Genomic DNA, 14,587 nt, shown 5'->3' with positions numbered 1-14,587 from the left:
AGCTTTACGAGAGTCAGAAATATATTCACCAATTTCCGGAAACATCAGTTTCCTTCTTGCCTATACCTGGATGTTTGTTTGCAGTTTGGAATATCATGTTCCGGATCCACTGGAAAATGTATTGGCAGATTAATTGTATTTCCCTCCCCCCCAATTCATCCTTCGGACATTTTAGTTATATGGAGAATGGTAGCCGATGTAGAAGTAAAATAAGAGGCTGCACCCCCAGGTTTTGTCCCACTTTTTGAAAAGATGCTCTTCCACACTGTATTTTAAACTCCACATCTTCAAAAAGCACGGTGGGGATTGCAAGAAAAGCAGTTTAGGATACTGCTGTGGATTTTGCCAATTGGGTTTTCTTTTAAGCGTCTCTTGTGCTATTTGAGAGGGCACTGTTTGAGGACAGCTTTTGATTGCAAGCTCTATACTTGGGAATTTATTCTGAAAATCGCAAGGAAGTGTATTTTGACTAAACATTGGGATCTGGTGGAAGGTAGAAGAGACCAGCCTTGAGAGGAGATATGCTCTTCTTTCGCTGGAGGTATTTTAGCCAAGCTGTAAGGGATGATGGAGCTGAATTGTGCTTTGTGCGCCCCTCGCCGAGCAATGTTATTTAAGTTTCTAAATGTCTTAAATTATTGTTAATTTTTATTAGCAATAATTTTTATAGTTTTCAGCTTTTTTGTAAACCGCTCGCACTTTGTAAACTGCGCTCGAGCGGCTTATAAATTTTTATGAAATAAATAAGGAAGCAGGTGCCAAAAGTTAAGGAAGACAGGAGAGGACCAACCATAGGCTGGCCTAGAAATTGGGACTGAAGAAGGCTTCAAAGGCAGATAGTATCAACTGATAGTGGGCAGAAAATGAATGGGGACCCTGTGAGATGAATGGGGCTGTGAAACCAAGAGGAGAGGAGTGAGGCCTGTGGTAGGAGAAGCTAGGAGAAGGGAGGCTGGGTTTGCTCTGATTTCTAACCATTTGACTCGGGTATCCTTTGCTCTCTCAGGCTATCTGATGCACGAATTCCATAAATTCTGGATTGAGGAGGACCCCCTGGACATCATGGAGTTCAACCGCGTGCGAGAGAAGTTCCACAAGCGCATTCTCAAACAGCTCCAGAATCCGAATATGGCCCTCTGCCCTCACTTCGCTGCCTCAGAAAGCCTGATCAACCTGTAGCCGTGAAACTTGGTTTGCTTTTTTGAAAACACTGCCTCATTCTTGTGTTATGCCACCATCCTAGAGATAAATCGCTAATGTATTGAATGACCATAGCGATGGTATGCATGCTTCTTGGTGCAGTATTCATCTCTCTCGCGCGCTCTCTCTTTTTCCAGCCAGCTCCTCATACTGCTTCTGAGGGGGGTGGTTTTGTAATAAAGTTATGAGAGCTCATATTGCGGCATTTTGCAGTGTTAAGACATTATGAATTGATGTCCTGTATGAAGAAGTTTGGTTTTCCCCCCTGGTTTTTTTAGACTTTCCCCACCACTCTCCTTGTGCCACCCCATAATTCAGCATTTAATTAAGGAACGGCATTTCTCTAGCTGTTGGGGGTGTTTTGTATATGTGGAATATTTGAGTTGAAAATTTGTATTTGTGGACTGCTTTTGTTCTATGATAGCTAAGAATGTTTTTTGGTTTTTTAATTAAAAAAACACACATTATGATACAGCTAAAGGGGAGTACTTTTAACGGTCCCATTCCCAGTGAAATCAGTGAGGCTGAAAAGCACTGAATTTCAGCTGAATTGTGTCCTGTTTTTGTACAATATTTAGAAGGCAGTGTATGTGACTTGCACCTCATGCCAACATAGTACATTGAAGGCGAATACTTTTTCTCTCTCTCTCCAAGCAACCATGCATATTTCATGCAGTTTTTTAAAAATAAAGTTTATGATTAAAATGTGGAGATACAGTTGGCATACGTAGGACATGGGATGAATTCTGGGAAACTGTGTGTTGAGCAAGTTTGAGAACACTGACCACATTGTGATAGCAAAGACCAAAAAATAAATAAATACACCAGTTATTATATGAGTATCCAAGGAGGGTTTGTTTTCTCACAAGTTTGCATTAGCCTACAGTTCAGCCTACTCCTGTTATCATGGCCAAATTGAAATAGCACTGCTTTGAAAACGCAGAGCTAATAACATGCATTTCTAGGTGGCAGAATGTGACACAAATTGATCATGTGTGTGCTTGATTGCTTTAGGGGGGACCAAAAACACACACACACAAATCTATATTTTCTTCATTTTTGAAGTATTGAATTTTAGGCCAAGAGGAATAAATTAACAAAGAGGCATCGAAGAAAACAAAGTAACTGGCAGTTAAGCATTGGACAATGCGGCTTTTTTTAAAAAAAAGCAAACATGCACTTTCTCTACGGAACATTCTCATGTCAACCCTGTTGGAATGGTTAGTTAATGTACATATGTATACAATAGTGCTCATGCGCACATTTGGTTTGGGTGGGGAGCGGGGCCTGCAGAGGAGCATTCCCTGTCGGATTGTGACCAGCACCTCTGACACCATGTGTAGCCTGTATCAAATCGTATTTACCATGGCACTTCATACCCATGGTAGCTTTTTACCTTCTGAAGTTTAGTATTCCGGGTAGTTTGTGAAGTTGCTTGCCTAGCAAGATTAAATTTGAGGTTTGCCTAATTATTTGTGGATTATATGAATAAATTGCGTCACTCCAAACAGGAAGCTGTCTTGTGTATGTGGTTTATTCTTCAAGTACTTCAGTTATACGTTTTTATTGCCCAGGTGCATTCATGAAAGGTGGGGGTGGGGGGCAGGATGAAGCACAGTAATTCAGCTATGCTTTCTCTGAAGAAGCAATAGGTATAAAGGTAAAGGGACCCCTGACCATTAGGTCCAGTCGTGACCGACTCTGGGGTTGTGACGCTCATCTCACTCTATTGGCCAAGGGAGCCGGCGTACAGCTTCCAGGTCATGTGGCCAGCATGACTAAGCCGCTTCTGGCAATCCAGAGCAGCGCATGGAAATGCCGTTTACCTTCCTGCCAGAGTGGTACCTATTTATCTACTTGCACTTTGACGTGCTTTCAAACTGATAGGTTGGCAGGAGCAGGGACTGAGCAATGGGAACTCACCCCGTTGCAGGGATTCGAACCGCCAACCTTCTGTTCAGCAAGTCCTAGGCTCTGTGGTTTAACCCACAGCGCCATCCGCGTCCAGCAATAGGTATATTTCCCCTAATAGTGAGGTAGCATCTCGGATTGAACCACCCATCACATCTTGGGTAACTACTTTAATTGGCTTTGCTCAAGAGCTTTTGTAAAGTCTCTGGATTCTCACTCTTTCCAGGTTTTCGCTATCCACCTAAAAGTAGGGTGGGAACGTGACAAATAGTGAGGTTGAAAGCACCTGTGATTATAAAGGTGCACATCTGAGTGTCTGGGTCGACTGATGCTCCCTATTGCAATAAACACCATTTGCCACAGAATCGTGTAAAATGCCAAGCTCGAAAATGTGTTGACAATGCTTGGTTTAAGTTTTTCAGGGAGAAGGGACGTCAGTGCCTCGCATAGCTGTTTGGCTTTTTCTGTTCACTAGCAGAAGCATTGCAGCTGCAACATCAAATGTGTGTAAACTGCCCCAGTTCCCCCTCCCACTTTTTTTTAACAAGCTGCCTTCTGACTAACCATCCCAAAATGTAATTTGGAACTAGATTTGGGTCAGAATGTTCAGTGGGAATTTGTACTAATGAGGCCCAGGGGCTATTATTCGTAATGCTTGCTGAGGCTTTTGACTATCTCTTTGCCACTTGTGCCTAATAAAATAGCATGAATTATTTAAAAACAGACACTGTTTTGTTGGAAACAGTCCCGACGTCAATGAATTATTCATTTTCCTTTCACCCTTCTCCCAACAGGTATGTGACAGCTTAGATTTCACAGAAGGTCTGCAAAATGCAGTGTTATTCCAACAATAGAATACTGTTGTAGTCCACTGTTACAATAATTCTACATTGCCATGCTGCAACGTAGAATCGTAGACTTTGCTGCAGCATAGAATTGTAAGGTTGGAAGGGACCGCTAGGATCGTTATTCCAACCTCCTGCAATGCAGGAAACTTTTGTACAATGTGGGGCTCAAACCCACAGCCATGAGATTGAGTCTCATGCCCTAATGGCTATCCCAGCTGACATGCTGTACCACTATCATTTAGGACTGGGAATTTCCATCTGTTCATGGGCTGAACGCAGCCTTTAGTTACCTACATGTGGTTTGAGGAACCAAACATACGCTCATCATCCTCATCAAAGCCCCATCTGTCCATGCCCTCAGGGCTGGCTTAAGGCATTTTGCTACCTGAGGTAAAGGATAAGTTGGTGGCCCTTCCACCATTCCATGTATACAAGCTGACCTGGGCTGCCATTTTGAGTCTTACCACAACGTCAGTGATGAGACAGCACCCACCATGCTTGAAGGCAGTGTCCTAATTTAAGGGGTGAGGGCAGACTGTGAAGAAGGCCCACCACTCTGCCTTCCACGCCCTATCCCTTAGCATCCACGATCTGAGGCAGACAACCCACTTTGGCTAAAGGTAGGACCAGGCTTGTCTGCCCGCACATTCTGCTGTGAGGCAAATGATGACGAGAGAGAGGCCATTTTGTTTCTGGCATCCTGCCCATGGAGTGTGCACACCAGGGAAGTTCTATATAACTATACATGTCTCTTTGATGCCAGGCAAAAATCTTTAGGAAGGAGAAAAGCATGAGAGGGGGAAGAAGGAGAAACGGAAAAGGGAGGATGCGCTCAACAAGTGCATTGCTGCGAGAGAAGACAGGCTGTGGGTAGAAGCTTTTACTGCCTAACCTGCCCTTCCTGCCAGACCTCTTCCTTTCCCAGCACCACACAGGATCGAATCCTGCTGCTTACCAACTGGTAAGCAGAAGTTTCAAAGCTGTGTGCTTTGTGCTTCACAAATTGCTTCCTTATGTGCAGAGAAGATACGAAGAATCAGCACTCTGCAGGATCAAGCCTGCCTCTTTGGTTTGGGGGGTTGGTAAAAGGACCTGCATTGCCTCCTTCCCCTCCTCTGCTCTCAAGCTTATGTTGAAAATAAGGTTTCAAAAATTCTTAACCCTAATCCTAAAGCAGGTGGGGCAAATCAGGAGACCTGTGCACCAACCTAGTGAATATAATTTTATTCTCTTACACTTTCCCCGCTCAATCCTCCTGCAGCTTTGTCCAATTTCAAAAATGCTGGCTGTTTCCATAATTCAGCTTGAACCGTAAGGTCATCTCAAGCATCAAGGTGCCACTTGCTCTGAGATTCTGTAATATTTGAATTGGTGTTAAAGCAGGCCATTGTCGAGCCAAGGATGCTAATGTGTTTGACAGCTCTTTGCAAAAAACCAACAACTAAAAGAACGCCCCTTTACTAAGGCTGACAGGCAGAATGCACAGGCCTCAATGGATCTGCTGTGGGAAAACACTTGAAGAGTATGTAGCCTGAGGCAATAGCTTGGTAGACTTGAGTAAAAGTCCTTTTAAGGAAGTGTGAAAGATCCTGGCTATCTGGGTCAATCATGAGTCCTCTTGACATGCCTGAACTTTCAGGCTGTTTTTGAGCTCCCCGTTTCAAGTTCTTTTAAAATAGGCAGGACCAACAGGCATGAGAGAATGGAAAATGGGATGCTCTGTAAATTTGATCCCAGGGAATGAATATTATATACAACTTTTCAACCGATGGGTGTAGTGATTATGTTCCACTCTGAAAAGCTGTGGGGGTTTTTCCAAAAGAGGGCATGAAAGAGACTTTGGCTGAAGTGGGATGATGGATATTAATACTCAAAGTCAGTGTAGATGTAGACAAAAGTATTGTTTTACCATTCAATGCCTTGTGAGCAGAACTGGATGACTATGGACCACAGTTCTTATTTCCTCACAAGTTTGTGAGGAAAAAGTTGAAGAGAAAAACATGTATGCTGCCCTGAGCTTCTTAGAGGAGCATATAAATGTGACCTGTAAGGATGAGGGAGAAATTTCATTTGGTTTACATTTAAAGGTGAATCTATCAAATCCACACTTTCTGAAACTATGAGAACTGAAGCACAAACTTTGAAATGTGTATTCATGTGTGACCTGTTCCTTTTCTTCCCATACAAGAAGTACACGTCTTTGCAACTGCCACAGCGAAATGCAGCTCAGTGGTACAGCATCTGCTTTGCATGTGGGTCTCGGGTTCAATCTCTGAAGAACTAGGAAAGACTCTTGTCAGAAAATCTTGGAGAGCCACTGCCATTTAGAGTACTGAGGTAAATGGACTAGTGGTTCATCTTAGTATAGGCAGATTCCTGTGCTTCTACGTCAGCCCAGTGAAAATGAATGCCTTTTGAATAAGCATACCCCCGCCATGCAAAATATTTGTAGCTTGGAAGTTCTAAAGATTAAAAAAAAAAAGCTTGAATATTTAAGCTTCAGGATGTAGCAGGAAACCACCCCCCCAATCATTCAGTTTGTACAAACTTCACACACACTCACACTCACACACTACATACGCTACGCTTCTGTTATAAATTCATAGAAAATCAACCATACATCGGATTTGCACTGTTCCACTTTTATTTTACTCCATGAAAGAAGGACTACAAAATGGGGAAGGTTTGATACAGGCCAGCCATAATCCCTTGAACATCCCAGCACATCCACAGGAGCCCTGCCCAGTTGCTATGCCAACCCTGATGGTCCTAGACAGAAGACAATCAAGATCACAAAGAACTTCCATATGGGAGTGGATTCAGCATGGACTGGAACAAAGGGCAATGATCAGATCTTCCCTCAGGGGGCAGGAAACTGCGACTACCTTTTGTCTTCTGAAAATGACTCATGGGGAGGGGGAGAAGGGAACCAGCCAGGTGACAGGACACTCAGGTTACCACCACAACTCCTCCCTCAACCCCTCCTTTCTGTAATGTATGCATGATGTTTCTGGGGGTGGGCTTGACCTACAGGATGGGAATTTCAAAAGTCTTTATAAGACCTTGCACACCATTTTTCTTTGTCTTTCCTCTCTCCTGCAAGTGAGGGGAACACCCTGTTGCAACAGTTCAATAAAGGCCAAGCCTACAGGCTGCTGTTTTGCTCCAAGTTATCCTTGTTGGTGTCTTTGTTTTTGTCCAAGGGAGCCCTCGGATTTTTCCGGTAACAAGGATAAGAGCTGACTAGCTAGTACAACTGTGCTAAATGACTTTGGAAAGCATACAATTCCACCCCTGCCCAGTGGCGTAGCGTGGGGGGTGCAGGGGGGGCCGGCCGCACCAGGCGCAACATCTGGGGGGGCACTCAACACTCGAGTGCTAAAATCCACGGGTTAGGGGGCGCAAATTACTTGCCTTGCCCCGGGTGCTGACAACCCACGCTACGCCTCTGCCCCTGACTTCTGCCCCCATTCCTACAAGCTAAACTGAAAATAAGCCCTGGGCAAAGAAGACGACCCATCTCGGCTGTAGAAGTGAGGAATGATTTAGTGAGCTTTTGAGGGCGACATTCTGAAAGTGTCAACATTTATCAGACTTCAACTCCTATTTGGTGCTACATCTGGGCGAGAACTAAGGCTTTATAAAGGTCCTTCTGACCTTTTCCTTATTTAGCATTTTAGAAAAATTCTGTGGCCTTTGGGGCATCACCAAACAAAGCTATACAGACCTATTTCCCCTTGATCTCCATGGTTCTTTTAATGCTGCCTTTGTTGTCCTAAGGAATGTAGATTGGCATGCTGTTGTTGCTGTTGTTGATGACATGCCCTTTGTGAATGTTATTTCATTCTTGGTCCTGAAAAGAAATCTAACTTGGTTGCTAAAAGGCCCGTCATGATGGAGGTGTGTGATATAGATAAGGCCTGAGGGAATGTCAGTCAATTAAGGCCACATCTGCATCATATATTTAAAGCACTATTAACAGCCATGGCTTCCCACAAAGCATTCTGGGAGCTGTAATTTGTGAAGGGTGCTGAGAGTTGTTAAGGTAAAGGTAAAGGGACCATTAGGTCCAGTCGTGACCGACTCTGGGGTTGCGGCGCTCATCTCGCTTTATTGGCCGAGGGAACCAGCGTACAGCTTCTGGGTCATGTGGCCACATGACTAAGCCGCTTCTGCCGAACCAGAGCAGCACACGGAAACGCCGTTTACCTTCCCCCCGGAGCGGTACCTATTTATCTACTTGCACTTTGACGTGCTTTCGAACAGCTAGGTTGGCAGGAACAGGGACCGAGCAACGGGAGCTCACCCTGTCGTGGGGATTCGAACCGCCAACCTTCTGATCAGCAAGTCCTAGGCTCTGTGGTTTAACCCACAGTGCCACCCGCATCCCTTACTGAGAGTTGTTAGGAGACCCTTATTCCCCTCGCAGAGCAACAACTCCCAGATTTCTCTGGGAGGAGGGATTGATTGCTAAACCCCTCTGGAAACTGTCGCTCTGTGAAGGGAATAGCTGTGGAGGCTCCCAAGCAGTTCCTTGGAAACATTTTAATGCCAGGGGAAGGCTTCATAATATCAGATGAAGACACACACGCACACTGATGTGAGACAGAGGCACGGCATGTGAACTACAAGACTCTTCCAAATTAAACTGCAGGGGATTCACGGCCTATGGAAACAGATGATTAGCCATTCTCGGGAGGCGGCTGCATGATTCAGAGGCCACTGATGGCACGCAACCGAATTGTGAGAATTAGTGAAAGTGTGGGCAGCTTCTCCTGATAGGCGAGTCCAGTGCCAAGGTTATGACCTCTCACTTAGCACAGGCCAAGTTCTCTTCTGGGACAGGGTTCTTAGGTTACCTCACAACTCTGCTCCTTCCAACACTGGTAGGGCAACATGAGACGCTTGGGAGCATGCAAGTGAAGTAAAGACTAACACTGTGCCTTCTCTACTGAAGAGAAGGGGTAGTATCTGGAAGGGCTGCAGAGGTGGTTCCAAACTGTGGCCTTGCATTTCCACAGTAATCCAAGAAAGATGCAGGGCCAATAAGGTGAGGGTATCCAACAAGGTGCCCTCCATTTGCTGCCGGGCTGCCCTTTTCATCAATCCTGACCTTTTGCCATGTTGGCTGGAGCTGATGAGAGCTGTAGCTAAACAACTTCTGGAGGTTGTAAGATTGAGGAAGCCTGTCTTAAATCTTAATGCTTCAGATGAGAAGAGATTATGGATGAGGCGTGCATAAGAAGCTGCCTTCTACCATTGGCCATTCAAACTACAAGAAATGAGATCCCGACCAAACACCAGGAAGAACTTTCTGACAGAACTGTTTGACAGTGGAACAGAGGTGGTGGGTTCTCCTTCATGGGAGGTTTTTAAGCAAAGGTTATGTATACTCTAGCTGAAATTCCTGCATTGCAAGAGGTTAGACCAGTAGATGACCCTTAGGATCCCTTCGAACTCTACGATTCTATGATAGGCAGTGGCTCTCCAGGGTTGCAGTGGGGGTCTCTCCCAACCCTACTAGGAGATGCTGGTGATTGACCCTAGGACCTTTCCCATGTTAAGCATGGGCTCAATCACTCAGCCTCAACCCTTGAACTTAAAGCCCTTTCCAAATAGCTATCTGAAAAGGTATTCAGTACGGAATAAGAGAAGGGTTGTTATAAACCAAGTGCCATTCCAATTACAGGATGTCATTGCAGAGAGGGCTATTGTTGGCTAGCTCAGGTTGCAATCATAAGAACATAGGAGAGCTTAGGAGGAACATAATAAGCTGCCTTATGCTGAGTCAGACCATTGGTCCATCTGTGGATCATTGTAATGTCTACACCAACTTGCAGTGACTCTTCAGAGTTTCAGGCAGAAGCTTCCCCCAGCTTTACCTGGAGAAACCAGAGATTGAAACTATGACCTTTTGTGTACAAGACAGATGCTCTATCACTAAGCTACAGTTTCCCCCCATAATTATATACCCACTCATCTGCCATTGAACTTAATGGGGCCGACAGCTATAGAATTGCGCTGTTATTGTTTCATTAAATATATATATTTAGACTGACGTGACCTGGGACTGGTGTATCTCAAGAAAAGTTCTCTCTCCTAGTGTACTTCTGGTGTCTTCAGGAAGGGCCCTTCTCTAGCTTCCATTTCCCAAATTCCACAGAGCATCTACAAAGCGTAGGAGCAGGGTCTTCTTCAGAGTGGCACCTTGCATGCTATTTTGTGACAATTTGGTGGACCTAATAAAGGTATTGCCCTAATGTGGCTTTGAATCCACCACCACCCTGCCCTTATGAGCCAACATATTTATCTTTTGAAGAAAATTAATGAGAAGGGAAAAAAATGCATCCTACTTAGTTCTTTATTCAAATGACAGCAACAGAGGATGAATGAAGCTACGTGGTCACATTTCAGGTATGTAAATCTGACTACACAAACAAGAGGGAGTCAGAAAACAGACAGACATAGACTTGAAAGGTGCTCGTAGTCACCATAATGGCTCCATGTGTTGATTGTGAAGGACAAGGATACTTCAGTGCTTTCATTGCTTTGTAGCTAGCTTACATATTTGCATCATCCTAGGTCAATTTGAATTTGTGGGCAGATATAGGCAAGAGGTATTTTAGAGTATTGTTTTCTTTTTTAAAAAAATTGACACACAGACAAAGAGCAAGCATAGGACTGCTCCTATATAGTAGAATTTGCATTCTTTTTCTGAACGTAGATCCCTCACTCACTCCCAAGGGGTAGGAGGGAGTCTTTCAGTCTTGGTATGACTTCACCAGAAGCCACATGAGGAGAACCGTGATCAGTACAATCATGAAGTTGAGGAAGAGCTCTTGTGTGGACCGTTCCATGGCTACGAAGAGACGAGGGGAGATCTGAGGCCGTGGGGGGAAACGCCAAGGGCCACCTTTCGTTTCGCGTTGTCCTTGAGATCAACCTTGTCCTCTCCTAAAGAACAAGGAGAAAAGCCCAACAAAACAAGACGTGTGGAAATCGGAAAGCTGCTCCAACACTATTTATACCACTGTAAGTAAATGTTATTTCAACTGCTAACCTTTAGAGCGAGTAAGAGATATAAAAAAAATAAAATAGCAGGAGGTATCTCTAACAGCTTAGCGCCTTCTTCAATTTCTGCTGTGAAACGGTCTCTATTCTCCATGTCGCCAAATATATATATATACACAAGCGCACACACGCACACCCACACACTGGAATCCTGAGGATCTCATTTGGATTTGCGATCCTTTTTCTTAATAATGATAAATAACAATACCTTTATTTATGGTTTTGTAAAGGGGAATGACATTGGCAACCACACTTGAAGGGGAATGTAATGATTAAAATCTTAATATGTATTATTTTAAAAAGAAAAACCATGATTTAATTCCTTTGAGGGAATGGGATAGCTGGGGGTGGTCAGATTTTACTAGGCTCCAGTTCTCATCCTCTCCAGCTAGCAGGGCCAGTGGTCAGGGGTGATGGGAACATCTGGTTGCCCATTCTTTTTCATCTCTCTGTCATTTTTCTTAGCAAAGCGACTAACCCGCATGGAGGTTAGTTGTCTTCTAAGAGCATAAGTCTTCACAATGACTGGTACAAACCACAGTTCCCATTAGCTTTTCTACATCTTTGGCAATGCTTTGGTCCATACATCTTTGAAAAGTACTATTCTTCTTCTGTACGTAGTTACAAAATGCTGAATTTTGCTTAAGAGGCTGCACTACCAGTTTCCAAAAAAGAAATTATAAGCAGCAAAGATTTCCATTTAGTTAACTGCAGCTAGTCTGGGTCTTCATGTCTTTTATTTAATTTTTCAAGTTCTCTAGGTAAGTCATGGATAAAGAAATTTACCATCAATCCTGTGCCTTAATTAGTGAACGTAATGGTGCAATCCTATGATTTTTTTATTCAAAAGTAAGTCCCACTGATTACATCCTTAATTCCACTGAGTAGAAGCGGACTTAATACCAACCGTGTGTGTATAGAATTGAAAACTGAAAGCAATAATACCATCAAACATTACTTTGGTAGTGTTGGCATTATAAACTCCTATTAATAATTTATACCCTGCCCATCTGGCTGAGTTTCATAAAACCTCATAGTATTATCTTTAAAATACATTAACAATAATAAACATTTAAATAGTGCATTTTTAAGAGTGCTTCATGTAGATTTTCTCAGTAATTCTTACAAACACCCCTGTAAGGTATGTCATCATGCTGTTTCCTCTGTTTTGCAGATGAAAAGCTCCGGCTGAGAAATAGTGGCTTAAAGCTGTGGTTCACCGCTGAGCTGAGATTTAGTTCAGACTTGCAGCCCACAGCTTATTTCTCAACCATTATGTTGAAACAGCCTTGTGCAATGTCAGATCAGCATAGAATCATCAAATCAAAGAATTGTAGAATTGTAGAGTTGGAAGGAACCTGAGGAATGTAAGAATCTCAGCATGTGCCGCCCTGTCCAATTTGAAACCATACTTGACTTTGCCTATCTTCGTAAATGATATTGCAAATGCTAAATTGCCTTCAGTTCTAACAGCCCTTAGGTCAAATCTGCCATGACTATTGGGTTCAGTCCTAATAAGCGGCTCTGATCAATTCATTTCTCATTGGTCTCAGTTCCTGGGGATAATAGCAATTTGTCTCACAAGTGTAGAAAGAGAATAAATGAGACAAATAATCTAAAGCTGTTGGTGCAGTAAAATCGTTGTCCCGCCCATAGAAAAGGAACAGGTGTACCCTGACAAAATAAATGTTAATGATTGCAACCAGCAAGCATTATATAATATAATATTTTTTATAAATAAATAAAAACTAGGGAAACTTCAATGTTACACACAGTTAGAACCAGGAAGGACTAATGAGACATTTTCAGCATAAACACAAGATGCTTTAAATGTCAGACTGTTCTCAAACTTTGGGTGTTTAAGTTTTCTATCACCTTTGAAGATAGAAGGAAGATCTATGCATATAAAACAGAACATCTCTTAGTCTACCTGAAGGGGATTGATGGAGCAGAGAGCTTCAGCCTGTGGTACCCAGGGCTTCCTCAGCTTCTCTTCATCTCCCAGTGCAGTCTGGATTCCCAGTTCCTCAGCTGGGACTAAAGTAGCCAGAGGAAGGAGACCAGCAAGGGAATTGGCAACAAAAACAATGACGTCGCCAGCTGCATATTTAAGAGAGGTTGGGCTGATGAGCGGAATTTTGCTCAGGCTATTTATGCATGGAGTGAGAGAGGAGGGGTATGTATTGATTTACATATTACCTTTGGATTCTTTCCTGCGGTTGATTGTAAGAATGCCCAGGAATACTTAACAGAGGAGGGAACTTATAGATTTTTTTAAAAGGCAATTCTGCTTCAAAGCCAAAGGATCATCTACAAAGAGAGAGGGGACCACAATTGCCAGGAATGTTCTGTGTTCTTCTTGATCAAGGCAAGACTTTACTCAGCCTTTTGAGTGGATTCCAGATTCTCCTTAGTTTACTCGATAAGCGCGGCCACCTGTTGCTGTCTTAAATCCTGATTATAGCAGCCTCTTTGACTTATCGTGTTCCTATACGTTTAACCAAAGATAGAACAGTGGGAGCAAAATAACTCTTGTGTGCCAAGTCTTAAGTAACAAAGTACTGATGTCAAATGCAGAGAAAGGAGTTCAGATTTAAAGTATTCTGAACATGTGTATCTTGATTGCTATGTGTATTATTTAGTGTATTAGTTAATAGTGTTTTGATGCTCTCCCCCTAACTGCATGCTTGCTTGCTAGCTAGTTAGTTTATTTCTTTATATGTTTTTATAGTGTTGTTGGTGCCTAATGTTTTGAAGAGACCAAGAGGACTGGTCTCTAATGCCTGGAGCTTTTTTTTAAAAAAATGTATTTTTATTAAAGATTTTCTTGATTTACAAAAGTATGTGCAATGTCTCTCTCTTGTATTTTTTCCATGTAACATTTTTACAAATCAGTTTCATTTGTTGAGACATTAGGAAGAAAGTGGGGAAAGGGGTGGAGGGGAAAGATGGGTGAGGGTGGGGTCGGGTTGCGATGTTTCTATTTTACTTAATATATGTAGGGTTTGGTGTCAGCGTTGCTTGTGCAGGTTTTCTGCTGTTCACTTGTGTTCCTTTGGTGGTGAGAGAGGTTGGGGTTGGCCTAGGGTGTGGTTGTTCATTTGTGGATGGCTGGGGTAGTCTTTGTTTTCATGTGTGAGTGGGGTGGGTGGGTGTTTTGGGTTAGCCATACTGATTTGAATCATCCTGTTGGTGGATTTAAGTCATTGTCTTGTTGGGCTGTGTATGTGATAAAGGGGAGCCATACTGGGGTGAAATGCCTGGAGCTTATGTTAGCCCATTTTATTTTATTTCAGTGAGAAAACCCGGTTTGCATTAAATGTGGGAAATGTTTTTTCACTTCTTAAAACGGAAGGTGCTTCCATACTTAACTTCACCTTGAAGCATAGAGAAGAACGCCTAGCACAGGACCAGTTGGGACACCAACATGTACATAAATGCCGGGTCACGGAATCATAGAATTTTATAATTGGAAGTGACTCCGACAATCATTTCATCCAACTCCCAGCAATACAGGAATATGCAGCTGTCTCATACAGGGATGGAACCTGCAACCT

General features: G+C 43.2%; 2 protein-coding genes and 1 long non-coding RNA gene across 10 annotated transcripts in view; 2 read left to right on the top strand and 1 right to left on the bottom strand.

Annotated features, from left to right (window-relative positions):
- Positions 1 to 2,714, top strand: part of ELMOD1 (ELMO domain containing 1) — a 47,552-nt gene extending 44,838 nt beyond the window's left edge. For all 8 annotated transcript variants that reach the window (XM_083499904.1, XM_083499906.1, XM_083499903.1 and 5 more), the window contains one exon: positions 1,007 to 2,714. In XM_083499904.1, coding sequence (XP_083356030.1) covers positions 1,007 to 1,179 — 173 coding nt within the window. In that variant the 3' untranslated portion in view covers positions 1,180 to 2,714. The remainder of the gene's footprint in view (positions 1 to 1,006) is intronic.
- The window catches only part of LOC310705502, a 71,399-nt gene extending 64,271 nt beyond the window's left edge, over positions 1 to 7,128 (top strand). The window contains exon 2 of the long non-coding RNA XR_014525350.1: positions 6,470 to 7,128. This is a non-coding gene — a long non-coding RNA (uncharacterized lncRNA). The remainder of the gene's footprint in view (positions 1 to 6,469) is intronic.
- Positions 7,129 to 10,302: 3,174 nt separating this feature from the next.
- SLN (sarcolipin) lies at positions 10,303 to 13,143 on the bottom strand. The gene is made up of 2 exons (XM_083500095.1): positions 12,961 to 13,143; positions 10,303 to 10,913 (listed from the first exon to the last, which is right to left on the bottom strand). The coding sequence occupies exon 2, from the start codon at positions 10,814 to 10,816 to the stop codon at positions 10,721 to 10,723; it is 96 nt and encodes a 31-aa protein (XP_083356221.1). The 5' UTR covers positions 10,817 to 10,913; positions 12,961 to 13,143; the 3' UTR covers positions 10,303 to 10,720.
- Positions 13,144 to 14,587: the final 1,444 nt, after the last annotated feature.

Source organism: Podarcis liolepis (assembly GCF_965112155.1).
Source record: "Podarcis liolepis genome assembly, chromosome: 4".
Classification (NCBI taxonomy): Eukaryota; Metazoa; Chordata; class Lepidosauria; order Squamata; family Lacertidae; genus Podarcis; species Podarcis liolepis.
This window is presented reverse-complemented; position numbering and strand designations above follow the sequence as displayed.

Coding starts and splice junctions, on each gene's coding strand:
- SLN (XM_083500095.1), bottom strand. CDS start 10,816: ATGGAACGGTCCACACAAGAGCTCTTCCTCAACTTCATGATTGTACTG.